At 35.0% G+C, this 27,242-nt stretch overlaps 1 protein-coding gene across 7 annotated transcripts in view; it reads right to left on the bottom strand.

Annotated features, from left to right (window-relative positions):
* Positions 1–5,203: 5,203 nt before the first annotated feature.
* CLMN (calmin) overlaps positions 5,204–27,242 on the bottom strand; it is a 160,269-nt gene continuing 138,230 nt past the window's right edge. For 3 of the 7 annotated variants that reach the window (XM_003756577.4, XM_031953306.1, XM_012550544.2), the window contains 4 exons: positions 18,720–18,913; positions 9,240–9,300; positions 8,104–8,171; positions 5,204–5,588 (listed from right to left, as the gene is read on the bottom strand). In XM_003756577.4, the coding sequence (XP_003756625.1) occupies positions 5,423–5,588; positions 8,104–8,171; positions 9,240–9,300; positions 18,720–18,913 (489 nt within the window). In that variant the 3' untranslated portion in view covers positions 5,204–5,422. Of the gene's footprint in view, positions 5,589–8,097; positions 8,172–9,239; positions 9,301–16,779; positions 16,843–18,716; positions 18,914–25,743; positions 25,815–27,242 lie in introns of those variants that run through there. The other 4 variants (XR_004232106.1, XM_012550560.3, XM_031953307.1 and 1 more) reach the window with 4 other exon arrangements.

The following is a 27,242-nucleotide window of genomic DNA, read 5'->3' as shown; positions in this document are numbered from 1 at the left end:
GTGAAATATCGTTGAGCAAGTTTCTTTGCCACATATTCTGACTTAATAGTTGGGTTGGGAGAGAAGTGTGTTTAAAAACATGACTGTGTGTGTCATATACAACACAAAAGGGTTTGTCATTCTCAGAAACCACAACTGATTTCACGGAATGTCTGCTCCTGCTCCTAGTGTGGGAATTATAGACTAGATGATAGATTTTCATCAAGGTTCTCAAAACAACTTATAAACATAAATAAATAAAGCTTCCCAGTACCTTTAAGGGTGGTAATTCAAGACTGAAAAAGGCACCAAATTTAAATAGATTCTGCCTTCTTAAATGGAAAAATTAGAGTCCTGACTAGAAAAATCCTCTGCATAAATCATCAATTTGAGCACACTTCAAATACTATTGAGATTGCTGAAAATGACAAGTGACTGCCATCCTGTGGATGGAGTAAATTGAGAATCAGAAAACCCTAGTTCAAATCTCAGCTCTACTTATTTGTAATTTGTGATTCTATGGATAAATCATCTTAGTTTTTTCTTTTCTACAATGGGAATAATAATCCTTGCGATGTTACTCTTGTAATGTTTTTGGAAAGTGCTTTGAAAAACAAAGCAGGAAAAAATGTGGACTGTTTTTATCACTGTCTTGTGGAGCTCCCAGACCCTGGAGAAGTGTAGTGTACCTCTTTACCCAAATAGCTTTCAACTCTGGACACTTGAATGAAATTATTAATCTATAGCTCAACTTTTTAAAAGAAGAGAATTGAACTTTTTGTTCTATATATTGTTGGTATATGTATTAATAAATTTGATTTCATAGGTATACATATACATGTGTGTGTGCATGTATAAACAGACCCATGATTTCATAAATGCAGAGAATACCTTGCCCAGAGTCACAAAACCTATCAGAGATAGAGTTGAACCTAAATCTTGCTAAGACTGGCTATCAACTATAATGCAATAAATGAAATACTTTTTTTTAATGATTCAAAAAACACCTAATTTTCTCATGATGCCTTAGAGCAAAACAAGAGCCTTCCTTAAAACATTAACACATTAAAAATCCAGTTAATAGAATATTTCAGGATAGGATGCTAACCTAAATTTTATGGGAGATGATAAGTGTTGCCCATATGAGATTTCAACCTTCTTTCATTGTCTTCCACTGTCAGGATGGGAGGTAAGCCCTTGAGCCTCCTGCTTCTGGAACCAAGAATACGGGAAAGTGCCAGATGAAATAGATTTTAGGGATAGTAGTATCATTAGGAATATGATTGGAACAGTCTGTAACATGCTAAAACAAGTGTCCTGAGGTGAACTCAAGGAAGATAAAGCTCTTCTATGGAGCAGAAAAGCTCACTTGATCTTGATTCTTGGAATGAATACAACTTTTGAAAATGACACTCACAATCCTTCAGATTCTTAAAAAAAAAAATGGGTCCAGAAAAAGACAACTGAGTCATCTACAAAACCTTGCATAGAAGAACTGGATGGAGGAATTGAAGAACTGCATGGATAAGAGAAAAATGAGGAAATATACAAATGCTTTCTTTAATACTGAAAAGCTCTCATGTGGGGGAAAAAAAAAGACCACATTTGGTTTTTTGGTTTTTTTTGGTCATAGGGGGAATAGCCAGAAAAGCAATGGGTAAATTTCAGAGAGATTTTAAACAATGTAAAGAAAAAAAAAAATTCCCAAGTATGAGAACTTTTCAAAAGGAGAATTGGTTGCCTTTGGAGGTAGTGAATTTTACATCCCTGAAGGTCTTTAAGCATAAGTTGGTGATTGAATCAATCACGTTCAGTGATTGATTCTTGGTCAAGCATGGACTGGATCTCTTAGGTTCCTTTCATTTCTTACGATTTTATCATTTTCGTTCTTTCATACTCTAAACCCTATGACTAAATTCTAAATTTCCTTTAAATTTTCACATTAAAAAAATGTTCACCAACCTATATAATTGCTCAGGTCCCTCCCTGCTCTCATTCCTCAGGCCACCTATTCCAAAGCCCCATCATCATCCTCACCAAATAGGTAGTCTTTCCTTCCCCTTCCTCCAAGGTGGGAACTATACTGCTGTTAGTTGATATGATTCCCTATGACCCCACTTACCATCCTCTAAACTTTAAGAACCAAAATGACTTTCCCTGGCTATCACTCCTCTTTGTGTGTTATTTCTCTTGAAAATGTAATCTTCTTAAAGGAAGGAACTGTCTTTGGTTTGCATTTATATCCCTGGTGGCTGGCATATAGTAAATGCTTAATAAATGCTCATTCATTAATCCCATTCAAAATCCTATGATCCTATTTCTTGAAAGCATCCTTGCATTAATGGGGGGTGGGGGGGAAGAATCTAAAACTTTTTCACTTCTGCTCTAGGTTTCTTCCTATTCATTTATAAATTGAATTAGGCTGCATGATCTCTACAAGTGTTTCCAATGATATCAGCAAGTTCAGTAAGAAATGTATTTATTATGTGAGATCCCTAAGTTATGGAAGCAGTACGTATTCATGTGACAAAACCTTTATTGTTAAGGAGTTTTAAGACCCATATAAATTCTATAGGTGCCATTATTTTGAAGAATATTAATTCAAACCACTGGTTTAGGCTTGGGGTTTTTTAATTATCCAGAAATTCTTTTTATAATATTACTTGTACTGGGATTTGTTTTGCAGTAGCTGGATAAAGCTAAAATAGAAATAAAGGAGGCTCAGGCATATTTTTCAGGCAACATTATAACTCACTTCCATGAGGTTTTGTATGAAAATACAGTAATAATAGTAACTTGAAGATCTCTAGTGAAGTGAAGCTTACATTTGTCCATCTCCTTTTCTAGTCCTGGCCAGTGAGAATGACCATTCAGAGTGATACTTCTGAAGTTTTATATTATACTTATCAAAGAAACAAAGAATTCAGCATTTTGTAATAGTTAGGATGTAGAATTTTCAATAGTGAGAACTGAAATGAAAAAATTGTGTTTCTATCAGAAATTCAATGAATTAAAATGAGTATCATGGTTAATTCAAGTTATACAGATGATAGTTGCATCACAGGACACCCTCAGAACAGAACTATGCCTACCATTAATGTATAGTGATTAATTTGACAAGATTTAGGATTGGAAAGAACACTTTTCCAATGACTTATTAACACGAGTCAGCTGAAGCATCTCCTTCACGAGGCTTCTGCCGATCCCTCCAGTTGTTAAATCCCTCCTGAAATAGTGTTTTTGTTTTATTTTGCTTTTTTTGGGGGGGGAGGAGGGGAGAGATGCTTTCTCAGTATCCTTAGTACATATCACAGGGCTTAGTATATAAAAGCATGTAAATAAATTCTTGTAGATTGATTTTCACTATGTTTCTTTGTCTCTAATCCCATTGTGTCAAGATTAATGCTGCTTAAGAAGCGCTCTCTGTGGACAAAAAAAGAATTACATAATCCATTTAACGCTGAAGACCACACCAGTGCTAAATTGCTAACACTAACCAAAACTCATATCTATTGTATCTTACTGGCAAATTCTTTTTGTTACCTCTTACTACCCCGCCCCCCCAGATTATATAAAAGTGACAAGTTTCAAAGAGAGATTTATGAGAATCTTAATTGTGTTATAATCTAATAGGACAAAGACTATATATTCTATGTTTTCTCCTACATAAACTTTTTGAGGGACAAAGCAAAAAAGGCTATATTCTCAAGTCTGTTCAAAGTCTTTCCTCTATGGACTAATCCAAATTCAGTGTCAAATTACAAGAGTTTAATATCTAGTTCCACATGCCTTTATGTTGCCTTCTGTTGCCTAAGCAGCACCTACATTTAAACAATTAAGGCAACTGGTGGTATAGGACTTAAGAGTTGTGGATTTGGGAGTCAGAAAGACCTGAATTTAATTCCCGTCTCAGATACATACTAATTGTATTGTCCAAGCAAGTCATGTAACTTCTCTTAGAGGCTCAGTTTGCTCATCTGTAAAGTAGGACCTATTTCCTTATTTCCCAGAGTTGCTTTAAGGGTAAGATGAGACAATATATGCAAAGTACTTAGTAAACATTAAAGCATTACATAATGGTTGACCATTATTAAAATTCAGGGCTTTTCCTCAACAAAATCTCTTGCATAGTTTTGCCCATGGCAAAATTTTTATTTGCCATCTCATTGTGCCATTTTTGATTTGCTGATAATTATAGCTCACATTTTGATAATGGCATTTATGGGTTCACAAATCAATTTCTTCACAATACTTTTGTGATAAGGCAGTACAAAGAATCATTATGTCAATATTACAGATCATAAAAGTGCAACAAAGGGAGCCTAACTGCTATGTACAAGATCATATGGCTAGTAAATAAACATCAGGGCTGACACTGGGAAGTCTAATGCTTTTTCCATTACCTCCAGTCTGCCCTCCCCTTATGAGAGCTGGGTTGGAAGAAGTTCTCCAATGGATGCCCAGAGACGAGATTCCTGGTGTACCGATTTGATCTCGGAGGGAATGCAACATTTTCTTTTACTAGTCAAAGTCTAGCATTTGACCTAGAATCTAGAACCATAAACAAATCATCTTGGTAAACTTTTGTGATCATCTCTGCTCATGTTTTTTTTTTTTTTTTTTTTTTTTTGACTGAGGCAATTGGGGTTAAGTGACTTGTCCAAGGTCACAAAGCCAGAAAGTGTTAAGTGTCTGAAGGCAGATTTGAACTCAGGTCTTTCTGACATCAGGGCTGGTGCTCTATTCACTGAGCAACCTAGCTGCCCTCTGCTCATGTCAAATGCAGCCTTCGCTGGCCAGGTAAATGACCGCAGTTAAACTAGGGCAATTGAACCTGCAGCTCTAAATCCAGATTCCTGCCCATACTTGTTAAATGCATTTAAAGTATGATAGTTTCCTCACAACATGGGGAGGTTTCAAAGCTATTGGGCTAGGCCATGGGATGCAAGTTGTGGCAAATCCTAACAAGATGGAAAGACTTCAACTACAAGTCTACACATGGCCTGGGTGACTCCTGTGTCAGGATTTGACCTCACTAAATGAGGTATGGCTGTCACTAGAAGAGTGGCTGCTCCCTGATCAATTATTTTTAGCTACAGAACCTAATGAAACTTTCCAACTAAGACATAAAGGAATTATAGCCCAAATTGACATGTAATGGTAATGATGACATCTTCTTTTGAAGGACTAAATGCATGACAAAGCAAGACCCATCAACTTAAAATATTTTCTAGTAATTAATTTACTTATCTTTCTTACACAAACTTTGTGACAATTTTAGTACCAAGGAATAAAGATAGCCTTATCCTTGAACTGATCAGAGCTAAGTTTATATTTACCCCAAATCACTGATCTGTACACACCTTGATTCTTCTCAACAACCACCCCTAATATTTAAAAAAATACAATTAAGTCTCTGTCCTTTATTATTGAAACACACAAATCAAAGTTTTTTGATATCAAGCTGCGGAAAGAGCAAGAGGCAGTAAACCAGCAACCAGAGGAAGAGGATGAAGTACACCAAGTCTTGTTGTTGTGCAAAATGTACAAATGAGTCAGAGTGAGTACCATGATCTTGCAGCATGGCCTCTCCATAATTGCTCACCTTCCTAGAAAAGAAAGACAGAGAGCATTATGAGCTGATACTGGATAAGTAGATAGGGTAGCAGGGCTCTGAGATGAGTCAGGACCAAGGAGAGGGGTAAACACAGGACAGTAGCCCAATCTAATGGTCTCAATAGAAAACAAAGGCTTTCACAAAAGCTCAAAATCAAATCTGAGAGTCACAGAACTTGAGTTGTAAGGGACCTGAGAGATGATCCAGCGAATAGGATGAAGTGGGCATCTGCTGTTAGGCAGCAGAAGGTGAGGATAGTGTAAACTCAGAGACAAGCTCTGATGTCTTTATTTGCTCCATAGAAAGAAAAGCTTTTTAACAATAAGAGTTGTCCCAAAATGGAATGGATTGCCTTGTAAGGTAATGAGTTTTTCTTAACTGGAAGTGTTCATGCAGAGGTTGGATAATTGATTCTTGGGAATATTACAGAGAAAGATCCTACTCAGGTACAGTTGGACTAATTTACCATTTCTGAAACTATTGGATATGAGGACCTCTTTATTATCTTAAAAATTAATGAGGACTACAAAGAGCATTTGTTTATACAGGTTTTGTTACAGATATTTATCATAATTAAAATAAAATTAAAATGTCTTTATTATTATCATGAAAATAGTTTTGACTCTTGGAGATCTCCATACATTCTTTGAAAATAAATGCAACTTAGGATTTTTGAGGTCCTTTAGACAGCTGAGATACAAATAATAATAAAAGCTATTATTCTTTCTAGTAACAAAGGCTCCTTCTAATGCATGGATTCTCTCAAGCAGAACCCCAACAAGTTGTTGGCCTGCCTTCATTTAAACATTTCTACTGACAGGAATATCTCACTACCTATAGGGCAGTCCACTAACAGTAATTTTTTAACTTACCCTCCCATTTGAAATTATTTCTATCACTATTTGTAACACTATTTCTATCATATTTGTAATAATTATCCAATGGCAGAGAGCACCACTCTTAATCATTTATAAAAATGGTTTACTCTACAATTTGATTTTCAGAAGATTTGCCCAATGGCACTTACTTTAATTGGTATTAATATCAGTTTGAAAAAAAAAACAAATTAAAAAAATAAAAAGATTAGTTTGCATTCCTTTTTGGTATGGTCATGGGGGCCTGCTGCATGGCAGAACAGAACCTACAGATGAGGACTTAAATAGTGGCTATTGAAATACAAGCTATAAACTAGGTGACCCACATTCAGAAACCAAAAGAGGTTGCATGTAAGATTAGGCAGTTTTTTCTTATACTGTGCCCAAATCTTCTGTAACATTCTCCTAATGCTGTTTTCTGAAGCCAAGCACACCGAGTTGAATCCCTCTAATATTTAACAGCTTTTCAAATACTTGAAGATGATTATTATGTGTTTTATAGATCTTCTATTTTCGAGGTTAAATTTTCTCATTTTTTTTAAGTGATTCTTAAATGTCAGGATCTTGGGGGCTTTCACTACCTTGCTTTGATTTCCTTCAATGACACTTCAGTTTGTCAATCTTATTTCTAAGATATGCTGTGGACAATACCCATAATACTTCAAATATGGCCTGACCAGTGTAGAGAACAATTGGACAATCACCTTTCTCGTTCTGGACTTATACTTTGATGATCTTCTACTTTCTAAGAAGGCAACAAGTGATTCTTCTGGAACTTAACATTTCATAACAACCTAACCAAGCATCATTCTAGTAAAATTAGCTTTAATGTAAATAATTCTTCAACAGTAAGAAAATTTCATAGATTTCCTTGCACTTTTGCATCTCCTCTTCATGTCTACTTTGAATCCACAGACCTGCAAAATCAGCTCAGTGAATTTCTTAGTATGGTACCTGCAGTGGTAACCTAAAGCATTAACTCAGTTATCAGGCTCATCATCATTCATCAGGCATAATCATCAGATGAGGAAGAGGATCCTAGAATTGTTTTTGCTATTTCTCTATCTTACCTACTAGATCTGCTTCCCATAATGAGTTTATGCTATTGTTCTAAATGTATATTCAGGCTTCTAACATCTTCTTATTCCACTTCACACTGATGTTTTCCCTACTCTCACCCTAGGGGTGAAAGTAAAGTTAATTTATTTTCTGAACCAGGTATGGAACTGAAACAGCCATCATTACCCTTCCCCCCAATTTTATTTGCCAACCTTTCCCCCATTTGTATTAATTTATAAAAATCCCACTGGCTGTAATTTCTAAAACAATCAGTTTAAATTAATTTAAAGATTATGGGTACATTATTGTTATTAATAACATCTTATTATAATAATTCATGTTTCTATAGTGCTTAACATTTTTACAAATATTCCCCTTAATTACCCTATAGGAGAAGAAGAAGAAGTACTATCATTCTCTTTTGACAGTTTTGAGACTTGGACCAACTTTTGTCTTAGAGTTTTAATGAACACAGGAATTCTTTCCAACATAACACATCTACCATCTTATGATGGTATAGAATTGTCATCATGATCATGGGATATTGTTTTTCATTTTTTAAATATTACCTACCTGATTAATAACCGAGTTCTTCTTTCTTCCATGTCTGAAGGTCTCAAACGGCCATGGCTGACATGATCCTACCATTAAATATATAAACAAAAAAACCAGAATGATATACTGGAAAGAGAGATATCCATGAAATTTTTAATAGAAATGGAATTTCTCAGGATCTTGAAATATGAGTATACATAGATAACTACAACTCTTTATATAAATATATACATAGGACATATATAAAATATAACACATACTGTATGTGATATATATATATATATGTAAAAACATAAACATTACATACATGTGCATATATGTGATATCTTTAATAGTATAGTAGCAATAATATATGTGCTTAGTGCTTTACAAAGCTCTTTCAGTTCAGTTCAATTAAATAATTTTGTGTGTGTATGTGTGTGTGTATGTATTTGCATCAAAAATGTGAGGGGCCCATACATTATTTTTCTAGTTATTAGCATGGTTGTATTAGCATTATGCAGAGAGCCTGTGTGATACAGTGGACAGAGGCAATTTCAGAGTTGGAAAAACTTTTGCTCAAGATCCATTTAAGTTTAATAGATTTAATAACATGGTTGTATGACACTGGACAAATCACAACCTCTCACTCATTGCTCTGGGTAATTCCCTAAGACTCCAAGTTCAGAGCTCTATCCCTTCTATCTACCTCTGTCTCAAAATGTGCTATGTTGACCATGTGATTTACACATTGAGAAAAATAGTCCTTTTTAATCTTGGCATATACTTAGCACCTTGGTATATACTACCTTGGTATAATATCATGTTTACAAATCACCTAAGAAGATGAATTAAACATCTTCATGTTTATTGAATGGACAAATAAATGATTCAATTAATCTTCAGTTACTTTGCCTTGTTAGGAAATTAACTTTAAAGTTTTTTCATATGTTTTCATAATGAAATAGTCTTTCTAATTCCTAAATCTATTTACAATTTCCTTTTTTGTTCAAATTGAGGGTCTGATTGGTTCTTCCTTAACCACAAGATATCAATTGATTGTCATCTCCTTTCCATATATATGACTATAATTTTGTTTTCAAAGCTTGGATTGGGAGGTAGAAGGGATTTAAATTAGCTAGGAGTTGTAGTAAGGAAGAAATGAACATACTAACCATGTCTGAGGATCTATTACCCTGTCTTCGGACATAAAGACTGGAGTCACTGTGGCTGGTCCTAGAAAATAAATAAATTATTTTAAATTGTTATTACGCCATCTCCACCCATTTCAGAGTTACAGCCTCCCTTATACAGAGTTCTTATGATATTAGCTTTAGGCACATAGAGACTCAAAATTTCAAATGTAAAGATAGACGAGACTTTTTCCTTTATTTTTTGCCATATTAGCAGTGTATTTATAAATTGTACAATCTAATCTAGGCCCTTGTTCTAAAAGAAATGAAGTTGAGGGAAATCAAAGAAAATCATGAAGGAAACTATATAATAAGCATTTAGAATTAAATTTTTTTAGAGGGGTAACATGGCTCAGAAGTCTAGGACATAGACTGTCAGGGCTGGAAGAGTCCTTGGAGCACACTGGATTGAAAGGCAGTGAACATGTGGTACTGCTATTTATTACCTGTTTGATCATGGACAAGTCACTACATTTCTCTAGACCACAATTGCCTCAAATGAGGAAAAATAAGGATGTATGACTACATGATATCTGAAGTCTCTTACAACTTGTAGTTTTATAATCAAGGTCAACTAGGAGCTAAAGAGTAGAAATGATATATTCAAAAGGCAGAGAAAATCCTGGGGGTGGGGTGAAGGAAGAGGAACAGGTTTCTTAACTCCAAATCTATAGCATATCCCCAAAGTCTCTTCTCATTTTTTTCATAGTCCCTCAATGGAAAATATGGAAGATAACTCTTTGATGCCCCAGAAGAATTAATTTGGTCCATTCTTAAAAAATTTACAATTCATTCTTGATGCTTAAATCCAAACATGTTTGACAATTTAAATTTAACCAGATATTTAGGCTCAAGAACTCTTGTTTTTAACTGGTAGAGTCACAATCTAAAATAGAAACTACAAAGACAAAGTACATTTGAGTTAATGAGGTGAAAACAAGAAGGAACTTCACAGAAGTTTGCAGGAGTTAACTCACCAGAAAAGGAAACAAGAGCACTTGAAAATAAAAGAGTTAAAATCCCTCTATTTACATAGATATCCAAATTCTTTTTAAGGGATTGGCACTTATTGAAAAGAAATACACATTTAGAAATACTTTAAAAAACAAATAAGACATCAAAAATGACTGACCTATAAGTCTACTTTAGCGTCTCTACAATCTTTTTGAATGTCCTGTTCGTGAAATGAAAGAATCTTGGATGAAAATATAAGGAAAGATTATTTTCTAGAACAGACATCTTATAGACATATAAAGGACTGATTGAGAAGTGCTCAAAATATATGATTCTGTTATTTCTACGATGTACCAATTAACACCCTCCTCTTCCCCCAAAAAGTAGGCAGAATAGAATGCATATTTACAGGCATTCTTCAAGGGAATCTCCCATACATATATTAATATATTACAAAATTCCATGATAAAGACTATCACAGAAATAACTTTGTTCAATAATTCATTGAAAGTCAACATTAAAGCAGCATCAAATAAGAATAGCCTCAAATAGCTTGAAAGCTGAGAAGGGTATTGGGGAGATTTCCTATAGAAAAAAAAATTCTATGGAAGTTTCTATTTATGAATGATGAAGTTGATTGCATCAAATCCTGGAAATAATATAAACTCTCTTCAGTAAAATCCACAACCTAATCATCCAAACAGGAAAAAAGTGGATGAAAAATACATTCTTGCCCAAATAATGATATGTAGCTGAATGGTCAAACTACTCATATAATAAATTGAGCTAAACACATAATAACTTACATTTGTAAAATTGTGAAGTACTTTTAGTGATCCCTAAAATAAAAATCTATCATTTTAACAATACTCTCTGAGATGAAATTCTACAAATGCAGAAACACAATGGGTTAAGTAGCCTAAAAGGAAATGAAAAGATGCATGATAGATATGAGCTGTAAGCATGTCACTCACTAATAATGACTTGTATATGAGAAGCAAAGTAAAAAATATCATTGAAGATATATTTGATCAGAAAAGGAAGGAAGTTAGTTATTTAGTGATCTCTACTGATATACTCCTAGCTATGAAATATTTAAACCAGAAGTTGGCCTCCAAAATATTAGGAAATTCCTCTCTCAAGGATTTAAGGAAGAAGATGGTCAAAAGTTATTCAGAATGAGAAGATATGGACAAAGCACTTCAATGAAATCATGGATTTATTTAAGTACACCACATTTCATTTCTTAGACTCATAGAACCCCAGATAAGAACTCAGAGACAATCCACCTATACTTGGACTGGGACCCCTGCCCTCCACCATAAAAATCACAATAAATGGTGGTCTACTTTGCTTCAAGACTTCTAGTTATGGGGAAATTCACTATTTTCTCAGGCAATCCATTCTGCTTTTGTGATAATTCTAAGTGCTAGAAAGTTTCTTCTTACATGAACCAAATTCTATCTGAAAATTCTACCCTCTAAAAGCCAGAGTCAATTACATATCTCTTCTACATGATAGTCAAATACTTGAAAGTAGCTATTAGGTAAGTCCTGTACCTTCTCTAATGTAAACATCCATAAATCCTTCACTCCTTGTTTCTAGGCTTGTCAACATTTTGGTCACCCTCTCTGGAGCTACTCCTATTTGTCAATGTTCTTCCTAAAACATGGTTTTTATAAACAGACACCATTTTTCTACATGTGGTCTGATAGGGAAGAGTTGTACAGCTGATCAACTCAATTGTTTCAAACACCATGATTCTAAGAATTCAGCCTCTGATATTGGCTTTTTTTGACTATTCTGTCACTGGGCCAAGATTATAGTTCACAAAAGTTCTTAAATGCCTCTCACAATGATTCAAGGAATATTATACCAATGAGGACACTGAGGCTAAAAATGGTGCAGTTACTTGTTCCAGGTCAGGTCTTGTTAACAGAAGATTTGAGTCTCTCGCTTGGATAACTTCAGAAAAAGCTCTAAGTTCACTTTTGTTCTCTACCACCACCTCTACTACACTCTGCTAACCAGATATAATTTCCCACAATCAGATCAACAAAGTATGATTTCAAATTGCCTTTTGAAATATTCAGAAGCAATGTTAGTTGTGACTAACAACTATATTACAGTTATTATAATAGCATTTAATTTATATTTCACTGTTGCATTATATAGCATCATGTCCAAGTGGGTTAGTTCTCCAAAAATGACACATGCATAAACCTACATAAGACCTACCATGATGAGGGCATGTACTTTCACATGATTTCTTCAGAGCTATGGTTAGTGTCAAAGTGAAAAGGCAAACATCCTACTTATTATGTTTGCCCCAGGGTCATCTTTGGTATTTAAAAGTGGAGGTATGTTTGCCTGGCAGGGCAGGTTCAGGATAAAGTACAAAAGTGGAAAAGGAAATATATAACACCAGGAATTATACCATCAAGAAGAAATAAATATTCACTTTCCACCTTTTTCTATCCCATCCCAACCCCTATTCCCTGTAACACTGGTAAGGACTACAAAGAAACAGAGAAAAAGAGAAGTCAGGCTTCTTGCCAGCTCCTGCCAGGTTCCTTCACTAAGATTCATCTTGACTCTTCCCTGTAGTTCTTTTTCCACTGCTTTTCCCTCACCCTAGCCATCAGTTTGTTATTTATATGAAAAAACTGAGGAATTGTTGGAGAATTGGAAGGGTTTTACCAAACTGTGAATGGATAAAACTTATTTTCATTTTCAAAACAGGTTATACATACTACAGACTTAGGGTTCAGTATGAGCAATCATGTCATAGTAACTTATTTATTTGTAATCTACTCTTTTGCTCTACTCTCCAAGGAAGAGAGAGTCCTTCTCTTTCTCAAGTCCTATCCCTCTTCACTAAAGCCCTTGATCCTGTCCATTTTATGTGCTGTCCTGTCAGAGTTTTAGCCTTTTGATAAATTCCTTCCAAAGAGCTTTGGCCTTTTGATTAATTTCTCCCAAAGATCTTTCAGTACATTGTCTTCTTTCCATAAGCACTCTCTATCCTTAAAATGCCATAAATACAGTATATCTATATTCCAGAATCTAATAAAAAACTCTCAGTGGTGTCTTTTGGATGGCATGTTAATAACACAATTTGGCAGATTCCAGAAATTAGTAGACCAAATCCAAAGAAAACAGATTAATGGATTTGATACAGTCAGGTTATACTGAATGAGGAGAGGAATATTTAGAACAGAGATACATGGGTTGGTATTTGGCCCTCTCATTTTTCAGTATTTTTACTAGTAATTTCTTGTACTCATAGAAATTTTCCTCTTCATAAGAAACTGAATTCCTGACCAACTTTCCACTAATGATAACTCCTTCTTCCATAACATCTGACATTGGGTAGAGCCATAACTCAGAATTCTTGCATCTGAAACAAATTCCATTGAATGGAAAAGGAAACAGCCTGGGCGTATGGTCCTTCCAGGACACATCTTGTAGAATGTTTGATTCAGTTTGATCCTGAAAGTGAGGAGGGGAGTTGGTGGCAATACAGGCTGTGGGGAGAGAAGTTGCTACAGGGATAGAGTCACAACCCCCATCTCTATCATCCATGTCAGTGCTTATGATAAATCCATGATTGCCCTGTTATATGGCTTTGAAAACTGGTTAACAAAAAGAAGACTCAGCAAATTCCTTGCTTATTATTGCTACATTCATAGACTGTAGGTATATATAGAGCATAATCTAAAGGATCATATTCACTGGCATTTTCTATGAGACTGCTCATTTTTTGAGGCTTATCTTCTCTCTAAACCCAGTATGTTTTTCCCAAAAGAAGCAAACACTGTTTCAAGGGCCAACAGCAATACTCCCATAGGATGTGTCAGCACTGGGAAGCTATGCCATATGCATACTTGAACCCCAGAACTTTTATTTTGAATCCTCTACCCTTTTGAAGTTCATTAAATCCATCCATCTCTCTCAATCCAATTTTTTGTTGCTATGATCTATAATTCTCCAGGTCACTCTTCCTCCTTTCTTACTGAATTCAATACTTGGCCTTCAGTTTTTCTCTTTATTCCAGTCTTTACACTTGGAGATTTGCATGTAGACGTTAGTAAGACTTTGACCACAACTTCTGATTAATGATCCAAGGTTGATTCTCCTCACTGCTCCTACTCCCATGTTGTTAAATGCCACTGGCATAAGGCATACACTTGCTCATCAAGTCAACTACAAAATTAATTCAATCTAATCTAAAACTGGCTCCTCAGTGCTACATGGTTGTCTTTTTATTTCTCTTTGATTGTCTAGCACACTTCCTCAAGTGGTCTCCTGCTATCCAACACACCGTGAGCTTTTACTTATCCCATTCTGCATCTCACCATTTGTCTTCTCCCTTGCTCCAGTCTCTAAGGGAGAGCTAGTACTTTCTCACAGTCAACCTTTCTTTACTTGAGGTTTTGATCCTATCCATTTCCATCTCCTCCAGAAGCATTGTCTTTTGATCGTTCTACAATCTTCAGTTTTTTCCCACAGGCCTAAAGCACACAAATAACAATCCCTAGGTTTTTCCATCATTAAAAAACAAAACAAAAAAGATCTTATTTTAATGCAACCATACCCTTAACTAGTGTCTCCCCATTTTTTCTCCCTTTCATAGCCAAACTTGTATAAAAAGTTGTCTGCTTTCATTTGCCTCTAGTTCCTTACCTGCCACTCATTTGAATTTGCACCCTTTTGCATTGATTTACAAATGCTCCTTCAAATTCTATCAGTGATCTTTGAAATATGATTCCTCTAACCTTTTCTTAATCTTCATCCAACTTGACCTCTCTGCAACTTTTTGGTGGTGATCATCTCTTTCTCCTGAATACTCTCTTCTTCCTTGGCTTTAGTGACACTGTGTTCTCCTTTTTCTCCTCTGAGCTGACTGGTCTTTTTCACTAATCCTACCTGTAGGACTGCTTCTTTTCAATCTCCTTTGTTGAATCATCATCCATCTGCCATCTCCTAAGCATAGACGTCCCCCAGTGATCTCTCTTGGGCTCTCTTCTCTCTCCACATTTTCTGCTGTAGAGATTTCATCTGCTCCCAATTATCTTTGAACATGAGGAAGCAAGGGGTAGTAAATAGAGTCCTGGTTTTGGAGTTGGAGGGCCTGGATTTGAATCCTAGCTCGGCCACTCCCAGTTCTGTTATAATGAATTAGTAAATGAGCTTCTCTGGGCTTCAGTTTCCTCAATTGTAAAATGACATCTAGAATAAATGACATCTAAAGTCTCTTTCTGTTCAATATTTATAATTGTATTTTCTCATGACATATCTCTATATCTAGTATCAATTTCTATTAAACTGCATTCTCACATTACCAACTGCTTGCAAATCATCTCTACTTGGACATCCCAAAGGCATTTCAAATTCCAAATATTCAAAACATTAATTATTCTATTTCTCTCTCAACTTTCCCCTCATATAAGCTTTTCTATTTTTATTGATAGTACTAGAAAGATTCCTAATCACCCAGATTTATAACCTTAAGGTCATCCTTAATGCTTCTACCCTCATCCAGAAAATCAATTGCTAAGTTGTATTAATTCTATCTCCATGACATTTCTCACATTCATTTTCTCTTCTTTACTTTCAGGCCACTACTCTTGGCTTCTCTCTAGCCTCTTCCCCTTGTTGATCTGTTTTCGAAATAATCTTCCAAAACACAGACTTGAATATGTCACTTCCATATACAATTCTCTCCAGTGACTCCCTAAAGACTCTAAGACAAAAGGTAAACATTTCAATCTAGCATTTAAGATCCTCTACAGTTTGGATTTAACCTACCTTTCCAGACATTTCATATTATCCTCTTTCACATTAATTTATATTGCAAACTAGGCTATTCGTCTTCTATATCATCTTTATTCCATTTTCCTAGGTCCATGGTTCATTCTTTCTCCTTAGCTCTTCCTTTTAAAAGCTTTTTTTCCCTCCAAGGCTCAGGAAACTCTCTCAAAGTCCTTTAATAGTTAAGAGTTCTCTTCTTTATCAAATTACACTGTAACTAATTATCATGGTATATGTTGTGTTTCCTCGTAGAATGCAAGCTCCTTGAGGGCAAGAACTACTTTTCATTTTTGTCCTGGTATCCCAGAGACCTAGCATAGTGTCTTCTATATAGAACATACTTAATAAATATGTGCTGAATTGAACTTGTCAATACACATTATAGAAGTTGAAGTTAGAAGATAGAATATGAATAATGCAAAACTGGATAATAGAATGCTGATTTCAAAAAATGTCAACAGACTGTAACGACAGGCTTAAAATGAAATTTAAGAAGAGATATAAAGTCCTGTTCTTGGATTTAAAAAAAAATATTGAAAAAGTTCAAGATAAAAGAGGTGTAGCTAGAGAACAAGTAATCTAAAAAAGATTTAAAGGTTTGAGAGACTTGCAAGATCACTATGAATCAATAGTGTGATGTGGAAGGCAGGCATTAATATAGAACTAATTCTCTGTTCTGATTAGGCCACAAAAATGGTCTATCTCATCTAGTTCTGGGCAAACATTTTAGAAAGAATACTGACAAGTCAGTTACCTAGAGAAAGTGACCTGGACGGTGAGCAGACTTGAAACAATATTTTATGAGCATCAGAGACATCTAATCCAAGGAAGAAAAGACAGAGTAGACATGTTAATGGTCTTAAAACAAATTTATTTATCTTTCTTTCCCATCTATTTTTTTTCACTCTGTGGTCAAAAGAACTTTCCTAATACAACCCCATATCATGCTACCCCATTGCTCAAAAAACCTCAATGATTCTCAATAACCTATAAGAAAAAATACAAATGTTAACATTTAAAGTCTAAAATTGTCTAGCTCCAACCTATTTTTTTTTCAGCCTTCCTTCCCTACTCTCTTTTTCATTTTTCATATAGAGTCTATATTTCAGGCAAGCTTTATTTCCTGATCTATTTTATTACTATTATTATTTATATTATTCCTATCATTTCCTGATCTCATCCGGACCTCTCTTAGCATTGATGCACATGCCATTGTTCACATCTGGGTGGACTGGAGTATTTACATGTCTCTTCCTCTTATTTCAAGATATAGTTCAGGTCCATCTCCTCTAAAAATAAATTTCCCTGACTCCCTGGCTAGGAGTAATTCTTCCTTCACCAAATATTTTGTGCCTGATTGGTGTGTTGTGTATATTTATTTTATTCTATCTTCTATTATGATTATTTGGATCTGTCCTTCATCCACCAACTAGATTGTCATCATTTTCTCAAAGGTAGGAATTGTCATTTTCCTTTCTATTTCAAGGACATAGCATGGAGCCCTGAACAAATATTAGTCACTTAATAAATGTTTTTTCTTCTTCGTTTCTGCTCAGCCACAGAGAGAGTTAGGTACAATAATAGATGGAAATTGGGAAAGAGGGATAAATTTTAGTTCAATAAAAGGAAGAGATTCTTAAGATCTACTCCAAGTTAGGTGGGGTAAGCAATGAGTCTAGTTCAACTTTGGGATCCATTCAAACTCTAGAATATTCAAAGACCGTCTTAAAGATCAAATTCATAGACAGCTGGGGATTAATGTCTGCCAAATATATTTTCTTAAACATAAAGGTATAAGAACCACCATGAATATTTATTTTTGGATACAGAAGGCTAGGAGACTATTCAGCATGTATGCTATTAAGCTATCAGGCTTTGTAGAATTCATATCTGAAAGAGATTTTTGAGATTATTTAGCAGAGACACTGAAAATTAAGACTGAGGAAGGGCTTTATCCAAAGTCATGCAGATGTATAAATGATAAAGATGGAATATAAAGCCTGGGTTTGTTTCAGCACTGGGTTTCCACTGTTCTTTCTTATGCTTTCTGAGTGATTAAGGAAATGTTTACAATTCACTTTCCATTATCTTTTAGGGACATTTAGGTCCATTTAGGGATCAGTGATTTGTAAATTAACCAAGTTTTTCTGTTTCCTTCTGTTAATTATTTCACTGCTGGTTAATACCTCTATCAAAGGGTAAATACAGCCAAAAAGAGGAGATAAAACTTAAATCTTCCTTCTTTGTTCATTTTACAGATCTGGTGAAGGACTGGCTAATGAAGCTGAGAATAATAGTTATGTTATAATTGTCCACATAAACCTCTGCCTTCCCATTATGGTAGTTATGCCTTATACATAAATGGTCTTTTACAAGTGCAAAATAATTTCATATTTATTAACTAAAATCACATTTACATAGGGTTTTTAAGTTACTTTCTACTTAGTGAACCATATGGGAGTTATGCCTGCTTTAAAGATGAGGAAACTGAGGCTCAGAGGAATTAAATGACTTGCTAAAGTCATGTAACTAGTGAGTGGCAGTTTTGGACCTAGAACCCGGGTCTTCTGGCTTAAAAGTCCAGTGCTCCTTCCTTTTGTGCCAGGTTGTGCCCCATCATGAAAGTGAGATGCAATTAAGAAAGTCATTTTCAGGTTCTTGAATTTGAGAGAAAACTCTGTTAATACCAAATACCTTGAAATCACTTTGCGATCAATGATTTCTTCTTCTAGGTCCTCTGAGAAATGGGCAGCTTTAGCTGCCACAAAGAGCGAACTATCTGATTGGTCCCCATGATTCCATTCTTCAGTCTTCTTATTGCTGCTGGCTTCTTCAGGCAATTTCTCCAAAGATATACATAGCTTGCCCACATTCTTAAAATCCTGGGACTTAAAAGAAATCAGTATTTTCCACTGAGGTGTGAAATAATATAGCTTTGTTATGCTTCTGTCTCTTCTGACTAAGTCCAATAGAACTTCCTTCACTGCAGTTTCTTCAATAGGATCTATCATAAATCTCAACCCTGACTTCTTTTCTAGATTCCCCCCTACTTTGATCTGAACTACCCATCCACCCAACTGCGAGCCAACAATAAAATACAAGTAACAACTCAAATTTTTCCAGTGCTGTTCACTAGTTACAAATCAAGTTTCTTAAAAATAATCCTGTGATTCAGGTAGCATAAGGATTATTATCTCTCTTATAGGAGATACTGAAATCAGCACAATTTACTGAAGGTCACACAAATTGTAAGACATAATAAGTGCTTATGATTAAGTAATGTTTTTTTGACTCAAAGACAAGTCCATTTCCAGTCCATCATAATGCCCATAATTCTTAAATCTGTATAACACTTTGGAAGCATGATACAGGGGGATAAAAATGCAATTCTTGAAGTCAGGAAGACCTTAACTCAAATATTGTTTTTAGTATCTACTATGTAGTTCTGGGCAAAATAATGTTTTTATTTATTTATTTTTTGCTTCAATTTTCATATATATATGGAGAGAGCACTTATCACTCTGGGGGGTGGTATAGACCAAATGAAATAATGTAAATAATGCTCTTTGCAGACTAAAAATGTTACAGATTAGTTACTTAGTAGTATTTTTAAATTATTGTAACACTCATCATTTAAGCCTCAAACCAAATTGATAGTAGTATATGGGAACAGAATTTTCCCCCTTTTAACCAATGAAAACACTAAATCTTAAAGTAGTGAAGAGACATCCTTAAGGTTAGATTAATAAGCGGGACTTCTAACTTCAATTTCAGAATTTTTCTGACTTTATCCTTCAATTGATGATAAGGTTTTTCATTGTACTGCTTGCTTTTAATAAGAACACAGTAACAACCAACTAAGATACGCTAGAAAACCTCAGAGCAACAGTTTATATAAGTCACTTACCCCACAAACATTGGTTGATTAAGCACTTACCACTTATTAAAGCCTTGCCCCCCTGGTGTAAGAGATATAAAGAAAAATAAGACATGATGTGCAATTTCTACTCATTAAAAAGGTTAACTCAAATGATATCTCCTTCAAAAAACTTATCCTTTGTTCTTTCCATCTTGGACCACCTACAATCAAATTTTATTTTGGAGTTCTCTAATGCATTTATCATGTAATATCGGTCATTTGGGGGCTTTAAAACAAGAAGGGAATTTAGCACTGCTAAGTTACTTTCATTTAACAAATGAAGAAACTGAGGACACCAGAAAGTAAAAGTGATTTTTCTAAATAGCAAAGTTCAGAATCTAAACCAGGTAATCTGATTTCAGATGTAATGTTTTTCCCACTACGTTTCTTCAGTACATGTATTATTGGTTCAACTCAACAATTATTATTATTGTCACAAAAATCAAATTAAAAGAGAGAATTCAGCAGGAAGGGTAGATAATAGTGTCAAAAACTATACAGAAATTAAGAAAGCTGAGGACAAAGGAAAGAACATTGCAATTAAGTGATCTTTGATAAATATGGAAAGAGCAGTTTAGTCGCGTGTTGGTACAAGAAGGCAGAGGACATCTAGGTAGTACTGTAGATAGTTGGAATCAGAAAAACTTATCTTTTTGAGTTCAAATCTAGCCTCAGATACTTATTATTAGTTATGTGACTAGAAAAGTCATTTAACACTAGTTCCCTTAGTTCCTATTTTGTAAAATTAGTGGAAAAAGAAAATAAATGGCAAAACACACCAGAAGATAGGTTGAGAATTATAAGAGCTATTAACATGAAGAAAGTGTAGATAATGTTTTCTAAGAGCTTGAATGTGAAAGGGGGAAGAGCTTACTGGATGTTAAAATCAAGTGACAAGTGTTCTTTTGTTTTTTAAATGATAGTAGTAGTAGAGTAGAGAGATTGACTACAGGTAAGGTAGCTTTCCTAGAGAATCAAAGAATCTGTGAACTCCCAGAGAAGTCAGATCAAGGGCACAAATAAAAGAACTGGCCTTGGCAAAAGGGATGCCAACTCATTACAAACAAAACCAAAGGAGAGAACGAGCTACTTGACGGCAGGGAATAAGTTGTATCTAAACTATATTTCTTCCCCAGGCTAGCAAGTGCTGGGCACACAATAGGAGCTTAATAATTTTTGTTCATAAGAACTGAATTGAGTTCAAAGAGCTTAAAATACAATAGGGAGATAGATCATGAAGACTCATAGCCTTACTATAACAATGTCTGACATGTGTGTCAAAAGTAGCATTAACAGTTACACAAAGAAAAGGGGAGGGGAGGAAAAGAAACCATAAATAGCCGAGTATTCAAAAAATCTGAACTGAACTGGGTTTAATGATAGGCAAATCCCAAATACAGTGTGATAAGACTTCTTTGCCTTCAGGGTGTTCTCAGAATATTACTTCTTGAACCCTGTAAAGTAGAATTAAATTATATGTGAAAAGGAAATGTCTGCCTTTACATATGGTTCTCCCTCTTCCTCTCACCTTAAGAAAAATAAAAGAATAGCTCTCTTGTGATTTAGAGGAGGGGCAAAGTCTGGAATTATCAAAGTTACATATCAGGAAATCTCCCTAGAGGGCTGGGAGAACCTGCTGCACAGGTTTGTGCCTGAAAGGACTTTAATGGTCAAACTTAGGGGGGCGAAATGGTCAAAGATATGAACAAAAGCTGGTGAGGAAAAACTGTTGTGAAGAATTTGAAATAATGCCTTCTCTCTCCTTCCAATTTACCAGACAAAAGCTATCTTTTTCTTGAAGGTGAGAAGAATCACAAAGGAAAGGAAATTCTGAGAGCTGGCCTCTGGTTAATAATAGACCACATTTACAGTTTTCTTCATAACCACCCAGCCAGGTAACATTAATCTCTTTTTTAAAGGAGCAAACTGAGGTTTATCTAGCTAAGAAATGTCAAGGCCAGCACCCACACTTTGTGATGCCTCTTTATTAAAGCAGGTGTACAGATCACTGGATTTGGGAGTCAAGAAGATTTGAATATTTGAATTCAAATATTCAATTCAAATTCAAATTCAATTCAAATACTCAGATACTTAGTAGCTGACTGACTCTAGAGAAATCACTAAATTTATATCTTCATCAGTTTTCCCATTTATGAAATTGAGATAAGGGGAGCAACTATGTTCTAGGGTTTCTGTGAAGTTCAAAAGAGAAATATTTGTAAACTTTAAAGTGTTATGTAAATGTTGTAACTGTCACTTCCCCAGTTTTCTTTCTCACTTTTTCTTTCTCTTTCTCACTTCCTTATTCAGGAAGCACCTGGATTCCAACAAGTACCAGAATAACATTCACATCAAGAGACTGGATTAAAAGTCAAAGAATGATGGATTTAGAGTTAGACAGGACTTTAGAGATCAATTAGTCCAAATTCTTTCATTTATTACATTTTTTAAAAATGAAGGCCCAGTGAAATTAGGCTCAGATAGGCTAAATTAAGACTTTTCCAAAGTCACAGTTCTTTAGTTGATGAGATGGTATTGGAATATCACACCAAAATACTTGGGTACCATTCATTAAAATTTGTTTTTAATTGCAATCACTTAACTTTCCAGTTTACTCATGCTAATGAATTCCCCACTGTTCTGATAGCCAGTTCCTCTCACCCCCTAGTTTACATATGCATAGTGTAAAGGACTAGCCATGGGTAAAAGAACAATTATACTTTGTATCTGCATTATACATGTCAGGGTAAAAGTCTAGGCTCTCACAGTTTCCGATTCCTAGAATGTCTTTTCTCTTCATATGTTGAAATTCTACCTATCCCTTAAGGACAACTCAAATGTCTTCCCCAATGTCTCCCCCACCCCACTCCCAAAATGTTCAGGATGTTCTCAATCTGTAGTACCATGCCTCCTACCCATACCTCACATGGTATGCAGAGTTTGCATTTTTGTGCACTGATTACCATTTTGGATAATAACTATTTGATCTGTATGAATGAAAATTTCCTTCAAGAGAGAATCTCTAAAAGGCAGGGACTATATATATCTGAAGCTGCACTATGATCTAAACACAGTTAGATATTATGCTTTTTGTTAAAGTTGAAAACATTTTTGAGTGTTAGTGACCATATTTAAACCAGTACTGCAAAGCCATGAATTGAAGCAAAGTAGACATTCAAGCTTCACATTTTTGAGTCCCTCTTCCCTAGTAGATTTTTTTCCTCAAATTTTATTGGGTTTTGCTTTAAATGTCTAGATAATTTCTCCCAGAATTCCATTTCCTAATTGCTTGTGCATCCAAAGCTCAAGTGCTGCAAAAAAGCCCTGCTCAGAATCATTCCTAATCCAAACACTCTTTTGTGGTGCATCTTACTTTGCAAGCCTAGAACAGGGAAAAGATACAGAAGATGAAGTTACTCATTGGTCAACTTCAAAGTATTTTTATTTATGTAGTAGTAAAAAGATCTCAAGATGGACTCTCCACTGATCCAAACTTGAATCACCTTTCACTGTGCAGGTCAGGGCTTTTCTCACAATACATAGGTGAGATGGGGAATACACAAGTCTTATCCGTAACCATTTTAAATAAGGAACATTGAGGTTTAGGAGCATAGGGAGTAGATCATTAGAAGCCATTTTAAAGATGAGGAAAATGAGGCTTGCCTAGGACCACACAGTTAGTATTTGAAGAAAAACTTAACTCGGCTTTTCTTGCCTCCAAGCCCAAGTGCCATCCACTGTGCACACAGAGCAACCTAATGCTCTGGTTTCTTTAAGTAGGACTAGCCACTAAGCCTCATTACTTTTTGAATTTTTTCTCTTCTAGGAAGCTTTTAAGGGCCAGATGTCCTTTCACCTTACTCCAAAGTACTCCACAACATTTTGGAGGGTATACTTTGATTCAAAAGCATTCATTCTTAAGCTAAATCCCCACTTCTGCTTTTCAGTTGGACTGGGTTATTAGGCTAATGAGCAAAATCCAAGGTCAAGAGGGATCTTGATTTGTCAAGCCCTCTAAAGGAATTCCCTCTAAAGATAAGATAGTTCTTTAGACATTTATTTGAACAATGGGCCAAATGGTAGAGTTAACATCGGGATATGCTGGAGCCAGCTAGAACCAATTCACAAAAGGCAATTGTTAAATTTTCAGTGTGAGCATTTATATCTCAGAAATTGGCAGATATTGTAAATCATGGATTGATGTATTGTTTTGTTGATTGTCTAAGTGAAGGATATAGAAAGTGAGAGACAAAGTCCTAATAATGTATATTAAATTTAAAAGTGTACATTCCTCCCCCCCCCCCCCCCCCCCCCCCCCCCCCGCACAAAAGCATAGTTTTAGACATTTACCATTATATTTGGAACATGGCTATGAACCTAAGAGTTAGAAGAGCTCAAACTTTGAGTCCTTATTCTAATAATTTCTATCTAGGCGACTCTGAGCAAGGCATTTTGCCTCTATGTGCTTCAATTTCTTCATCTGGAAAACAAATTCTGATTTATAACTGGACGTTATATTAAAGATCATCTAGCCCAAAAGTGTCAAACACATGGCCCACAACACTCCCCAGCTGGGATTGAAGGGGAGGGGACAGAAAAAGCAGATTAAAATGTAATTAGGAAAGATTTACCAAAATAAATACATTTTACTATAAGTCAAGAGGAACTTCAAGAGATCTTTATGTATGGTTTAGGAGCCCCTATTTCTATGAGTTTCTATTGATTTAGCCCACTCTTACCCCCCCAAAAAGTAAGGAAACTTCATCTCAATAGGTAAAGTTATTTATCTAAGGTTATATATATATATATATATATATATATATATAGCAAAGCTGAAATTAAAACCAAGTCTTCTGACTCCAAATCCAGGGAACTTTTCATTATACCACATTATGAGATAATATCTATTACATCCTTCACACTGTTGTTGTAAGGAAAAATTATTTTGTAAATCAAAAAGTGGGAATCATGTCAATAGGAATCATATTATTTGAAAGCTGCAGTAGTAGAAATATGATTGCATATAAGGTTAAAAATTTAAACAAGGGCTCTATTTTAATGGCACTCAAGTATGATTTTTGTATACTATTTCCTATAATAGTTATCCATGTTTGTCTTATTTCCCTACAAGAAGATGAATTTCAAGAGCCAAGTAATGAGTCCTTTTCTAAATTATGTATTCCCCTTAATTCCTAGTTCTTAATACAGGCACTTAATACAAAATTTTATTGATGACAAAACAAATCTATCTTGGGGCCTCAGCCTGAGGTAGAAGTCTAGTAGAATAGACTTAAGCCAGAAAAAATTATCTTGGAGTATTTGAAAGACTATCATGGACCAGAATTGTTCTGTTTGGCTCCAAAGGAGAGAACAAGAATTAATTAATAGAAATCTGGGATGAGGTAGATTTTGGCTCATTGGAAGACAAAGTTTCCTATGAATTCAAACTAAATGAATGTTTCTTCTCCATTGGAATTCTTTAAGAGGAAGTAGATTAACCATTTGTCAGAGCTCTTATAGAGTGAGTTCCTTATTCAAGTACTAGTGGGACATTTGAGATTTTTCCAAATCTAAGGGTCTATGATTCTTTGGCATAAATAATTTTGTTTTTGTCTTTACTACATTCCCAGTATCTTATCCTTTCCTTTTTTTGCTCTAACCCCCACCCCCCAAATGTAACATATCACTCATTGAGCAATTAATCAACTGAATCTTTACAGCTTGTGATTATCTCCAATACAGTCATCTTAAATCATTACTTAGCTTCTTATAGCTTTATTGAACACTTCTTCAACTTACCTATAGACCTCTTCAGGTCAGGGATTACAGCATAACTTATTTTTTTCAACTGTCACAGTACCTAGGACACACTAAGTAAGCAGTTAAATATATGTTGGTTCTAAATTTTAGATTAGTGAAGTTCAAATTAATAAGCACATATAGAAAGTAATTATCTTTTGCAAATTCAGAATATGATCTGTATGTTGGGTTGAATTTTGATCTTTTGAAGTTGATGGGAAAATGATAAATGTTTTGTATTAAGTTTTTCTTAAGAGGCATAGGGAAGGGTTGAGAGAATTAATGTAGGTGGAACATCATAAATTTACCATTATGTCAAGAGGTTGTGCTTCATTGTTTTGAGTATGACTCTTGCATTAGAAAATGAACCAATGAGCTAGATTCAAAGAGTTCAGGTTGTCCAATTTGGGGAGTGTATTGAAGAGAAGAGGGACCTAGAGGAGAGAGATGTTTCTGCCTAAGGGGAAATCAGAATAGTCCAGACTAAGTATGTTTAATTTCAGCTAAAGAATAAGGTAGAAAGTTTGGATCCTATTTAGGTTAACACTGGGTAGATTCCTTTTATACTTCAATTCATCAAGGATGTGTGAATCTTTCTTTTATCGACAGATCATCTTAGTAGGATGGTTCTCAGGAGTTGCTGACCCAGAACATCACCTCCCCATAGCCAATTTGATGATAATCTTTTTTGAACTTAATTAGGGTAGTCTTCAGAGAAAACATGAATGTGTGTGCATGATACACACATATATATACATATATATACACACTCTATTGCTGGCACTGTGCTTAAGACATTTCTAACTTGACAGAGTTTAATCCCACTGAAAAAGCCTTTAGAAATCAAAGATTCCCCTCAATACTATGACGATACATTAATGAGGGGCTTTAGTGAAAATTTCTTTTATATGAACTTCTAATTATTTTGCCCTAGAATATTATTTTAGAATTTTTATGTTATCTTGTCCCTCAGACCTAGAAATATACTTTTACAGCCTTGAGGAGCAAGAAATGAAAGAGCAGAAATGAAAGACCAGGATACCTAAAAATGGTAGCATTATTAAGAAGTCCAGATAATTAGGAGGAAGGAAGATCTGAGATACTCAGACTTGAGCTGGAGGATTTAAGGAATAGGTAACAATTTAGAGGGAATAGTAACAGCTCACATTTCTATAGTGCCTTAGACTTACTAAAGTGCTTTCCTCATGATGCTATGAAGTATATGATACAAATACTACTGTCCCCATTTTAAATATGAGGAAACATAGGCTTAAAGAGTACAGTAACCTTCCCAGGATCACCAAGTTAGTAAATGGTAGCATTAGGACTCAAACAAAAGCTTCTTAACTTCAATGTTAACTCTCTTTTGATTATGTTACAGGAAACTAAGTGAAAAACAGAAGTCTCTGAGTCTAGTGGCAAAAATCCCTGGATTGACTCTGAAAAGAACTAGTGTTCTGACAAGCTGATTGAGAATTGGTGAGGAGCCCTAAATTCTA

The sequence above is a fragment of the Sarcophilus harrisii genome, chromosome 2 (assembly GCF_902635505.1).
Source record: "Sarcophilus harrisii chromosome 2, mSarHar1.11, whole genome shotgun sequence".
Classification (NCBI taxonomy): domain Eukaryota; kingdom Metazoa; phylum Chordata; class Mammalia; order Dasyuromorphia; family Dasyuridae; genus Sarcophilus; species Sarcophilus harrisii.
The sequence above is the reverse complement of the archived record's forward strand: the minus strand, read 5'-3'. Positions and strand labels throughout refer to the sequence as shown.